This window comes from Sphaeroforma arctica, assembly GCF_001186125.1.
Source record: "Sphaeroforma arctica JP610 unplaced genomic scaffold supercont1.1816, whole genome shotgun sequence".
NCBI lineage: Eukaryota > Ichthyosporea > Ichthyophonida > Sphaeroforma > Sphaeroforma arctica.
This window is the reverse complement of record NW_014038742.1, coordinates 7,226-11,104: the sequence shown is the minus strand read 5'-3', so window position 1 is coordinate 11,104 and position 3,879 is coordinate 7,226. Positions and strand designations below refer to the sequence as shown.

The following is a 3,879-nucleotide window of genomic DNA, read 5'->3' as shown; positions in this document are numbered from 1 at the left end:
CCTATGGGTCATGCCTGATACGAGTATAGGTGCCTCCATTACGTCGGTACAAAACCCAAATACTCTTTATTTGGTGCCATATTTACCATTTTTTTATGCCAAATGTCAAATCGCCTTTTTTTCATGCCAAATCGAAAAATGCCTTTATTTCATGCCAAATCGTAAAATGCCTTTTTTTTTCAAGCCAAAAAACAGTGTTGACTTTTTTTTTTAGTTTGTGTGCGCTTGAACCGGACACCAGGCGACGAGTTTTGCAATTATTCGGTGGTTTTTGCAATTTTGTGTGCGCTTGAACCGGACACCAGGCGACGAGATTTGTAATTATTTTATTCGGTGGTTTTTGCAATTTTGTGTGCGCTTGAACCGGACACAAGGCGACGAGTTTTGCAATTATTCGGTGGTTTTTGCAATTTTGTCGTCAGAAGCACGATAACCTGGCGATTTGAAACACTGTGGCTTGCTCGGGCACCACGCACGAGACAATGTGGGCTCTAACGATTTGCTTTATGTTTACTTACGCGTGCCCCTAGCCACATTACTTGGCTGACCAATCAAAATGTACATGAACAATATGCTAGTCTTTTCGCCCCTACACACTTTTACCCTTTTGTTCTACATGAGATTTCTGTTCTCATTGAGCTCACCTTACCGCACCGGTTCCACACATCAAGAAGAGCGTCTGAGAACGTGTCCAGCATATCTGGGGTGTGTGCCGGTGTTGGGGTAACGCGCAGCCGCTCCTGTCCCACAGGTACCGTGGGATAGTTGATGCTCTGCACGTATATGTTGTGTTTCTGCAGCAACGTGTCGGAAATGGCACGGCAAGTCTTGGCGTCGCCGACCATATATTTTTGTTTATAATGTTTTAATTGTCTTTGCGTTCACGATCGAAATCAAACGCTAGTCGGACACCCCGTTACACATTTTGCACATCCTCTTTAAACCAACAGACTAGTGATACCGTTCGAGTCTTACTGGAAGAGACGAATTAGGTCCTAATTCGTCCGCTAGTACAGACTCGAACGGTACTACCGTTCGAGTCTTACTGGAAGAGACGAATTAAGACCTAATTCGTACCGCTATTACAGACTCGAACGGTAGTACCAAGCCCCCTTTAAGGTATAGGTCCATTCATCGATAGGCACCTATCCCTTTAAGGTATACATCCCACAAGTATAGGCACCTATTCCTTTAAGGTATACGTCCCACAAGTATAGGCACCTATCCCTTTAAGGTATACATCCCACAAGTATAGGCACCTATCCCTTCTCTGGGGTTTTTAGGTTGATTCTTGCGCCTAACCCCCTGCTGGGAAGGGCCTACACCGGTTCCACACATCAAGAAGAGCGTCTGAGAACGTGTCCAGCATATCTGGGGTGTGTGCCGGTGTTGGGGTAACGCGCAGCCGCTCCTGTCCCACAGGTACGGTGGGATAGTTGATGCTCTGCACATATATGTTGTGTTTCTGCAGCAACGTGTCGGAAATGGCACGGCAAGTCTTGGCGTCGCCGACCAAGATGGGGACAATGTGGCCCGTGTTTTCCGCTATCGGGATCCCCAACTCGTGTAGCCGTGTCTTAAGCTCACGCACGTGCCGTCTCTGACTAGTGCGCTCCACCTGACTCGTTTTGAGGTGCTTGACACTCACACGCGCACCAGATGCAACGGCTGGGGGGAGCAATGTTGTAAAAATAAATCCGGATCCGAAGCTGCGCACCGTATCCACGAGTCGTGTGGATCCAGCGATATACCCTCCTATGACACCATACGCTTTGCCTAGCGTACCGGCGACAATATCAAATTTGTCCATCACGTGATTGCCCAATTGCTCACCTACACCGGCGCCTCTATGGCCATACATGCCAACGGCATGAACCTCGTCAATGAACGTTAGTGCGCCGTATTTTCGAGCTATCGTGCAGATTTCGTCAACTGGTGCAATGACTCCAGACATTGAATACACTGACTCAAACACCACAATCTTTGGTCGCAAAGGGTCCAGCGCTGCCAGTTTCTGTTCCAAATCAATCGTGTCGTTGTGGTTGAAAACAACCTTGTCTGCGCGGCTATTCTGAATCCCAGCAATGAGGCTGGCGTGATTTTGTTTGTCGCTCAGAATGATGCAGTTAGGCAAAAGCTTGGCCAGCGTCTGCAGTGTAGTATCGTTGGCCACGTAGCACAAGGTAAACACCAGTGCCGCATCCTTGCGGTGCAAGTCCGTAAGCTCCGCTTCAAGTTCGCGGTGAAAGCGGGTGTTGTCGCTGATATTGCGTGTACCACCGGACCCGGCCCCATGGCGCGACAAGACACGCCGCATCGAATCGATAACCAGTGGATGTCTCGACATGCCTAGATAATCGTTGGCACACCAAACGGTAATGTCGGCGTGCGAGCCTTTGGAAAGCGCTCGGCTAGACGGTTAATGTCGTTGAACACACGGTACGAGTTGTCTGTTCTTTTCTGGCTGATTTTCTGCTCAAAAAAACCCTCGTAGTCAAAGGAGGTTGGTAGCACATCTGCACACAAAAGCCAGGGTGGTGTTAACGACGAGGTTGCACGACCAATTCTGCGGAGTGACATGTTTTATTTATTTGTTTATTTAGGGTTTTAGATCGAAATCAAACGTACCGGGGTCCGGTTTGGTACCGTCTTCACCGACAGTTTTGGGTACGTTTGCACGCATCCGCATAGACTAGTGATACCGTTCGATAAGACCTAAATCGTACCGCTATTACAGACTCGAACGGTAGTACCAAGCACACTGTACATACACTACGACTCAGTGATGTCGCAGAACGCAAGCAAAGGTGAGCTTGCTGTCGTACGGTAGGGTCAATGGTAAGTGTCAGCGCCAGTGGTAGTACCCACTGAAGCAGACGACAACCACGTCGTGGTCAAGCTCGGTATGTCCAAAACAAGTATCATGCGTCGACTGACAGCACATGAAGGTAAGTTCCCCGGTGCGGAACGTCTGGCTGTTATATACATGCCCGCTGAACTGGCTTACAAGGCCGAGAAGGCAGTCAAGGACTTTTTCCACGAGCTCCACGACGCGAAGCCATTCATGTACGAGGGACAGACGGAAGTGTTTTCCCTTCCGCGCGAAAAGCTTCAGAGTATAGTGGGGCACTTTACCGACATTGCTAAGGAAGTTGGGAGCGTGAATGTGAAACACAGTTTGTCTCATACCATCGAGACTCTAAAGCTGAACCTCGAGCACACATCGGATATTATGAAAACTCTGGAAGCAGAGAATGTCGTGATAAAAGACGAGAAGGTCATCTTGAAGGAGGAGAACGCGCGTTTGTCACATCGCTTGAACTTGATCTCTGAACGTCGTGACGACGATCAATACAAGCACGCTGAAGAATTGAGAGAGATCAGAACCAAACTTGATCTGGCCAACGTGCAAATTATGAAGCTTGGTATGTCAGCACCAATGCGTAAACGCCTCAAACTGGACGATTAGAGTTAAATGTAGAAACACTTAAATAAATGAAAACGTTACAAACTACATGGATCGTGGCAACGAATTGCTCGCGTGTCTGGGGGGACCGAGCACGCCGAGTTGCTAAGAGTTGTCTGTTCTTTTCTGGCTGATTTTCTGCTCAAAAAAACCCTCGTAGTCAAAGGAGGTTGGTAGCACATCTGCACGCAAAAGCGCGCCGTTCATCACCGGCCAGGGACCAACCGATTTCGGTGTTAACGACGAGGTTGGACGACCAATTCTGCGGAGTGACATGTTTTGGGTTTTAGATCGAAATCAAACGCCAGTCGGAAAAACTGACGACAAATGATATAGACTGTGATAATTATGGTTGCTCAAGGGCCTCAACTCGCGCAACAAGGTCTGCAATTGTAACGTGAAGCTGATGATTC

The 3,879-nt window shown here is 48.3% G+C and overlaps 4 protein-coding genes across 4 annotated transcripts; 1 reads left to right on the top strand and 3 right to left on the bottom strand.

Annotated features, from left to right (window-relative positions):
- Positions 1-644: 644 nt before the first annotated feature.
- On the bottom strand, positions 645-845 carry SARC_11674 (hypothetical protein; the record flags this gene model as incomplete). The annotated part of the gene is made up of 1 exon (XM_014294239.1): positions 645-845. A coding segment is annotated over one exon (201 nt), but the record flags the coding sequence as incomplete, so codon positions are not given.
- Positions 846-1,297: 452 nt separating this feature from the next.
- SARC_11673 (5-aminolevulinic acid synthase) lies at positions 1,298-2,347 on the bottom strand (the record flags this gene model as incomplete). The annotated part of the gene is made up of 1 exon (XM_014294238.1): positions 1,298-2,347. One exon carries the CDS (start codon positions 2,345-2,347, stop codon positions 1,298-1,300), a length of 1,050 nt encoding a protein of 349 aa, XP_014149713.1.
- Positions 2,348-2,349: 2 nt separating this feature from the next.
- SARC_11672 (hypothetical protein) lies at positions 2,350-2,580 on the bottom strand (the record flags this gene model as incomplete). The annotated part of the gene is made up of 1 exon (XM_014294237.1): positions 2,350-2,580. One exon carries the CDS (start codon positions 2,578-2,580, stop codon positions 2,350-2,352), a length of 231 nt encoding a protein of 76 aa, XP_014149712.1.
- Positions 2,581-2,785: 205 nt separating this feature from the next.
- SARC_11671 (hypothetical protein) lies at positions 2,786-3,469 on the top strand (the record flags this gene model as incomplete). The annotated part of the gene is made up of 2 exons (XM_014294236.1): positions 2,786-2,807; positions 2,850-3,469. 2 exons carry the CDS (start codon positions 2,786-2,788, stop codon positions 3,467-3,469), a joined length of 642 nt encoding a protein of 213 aa, XP_014149711.1.
- Positions 3,470-3,879: the final 410 nt, after the last annotated feature.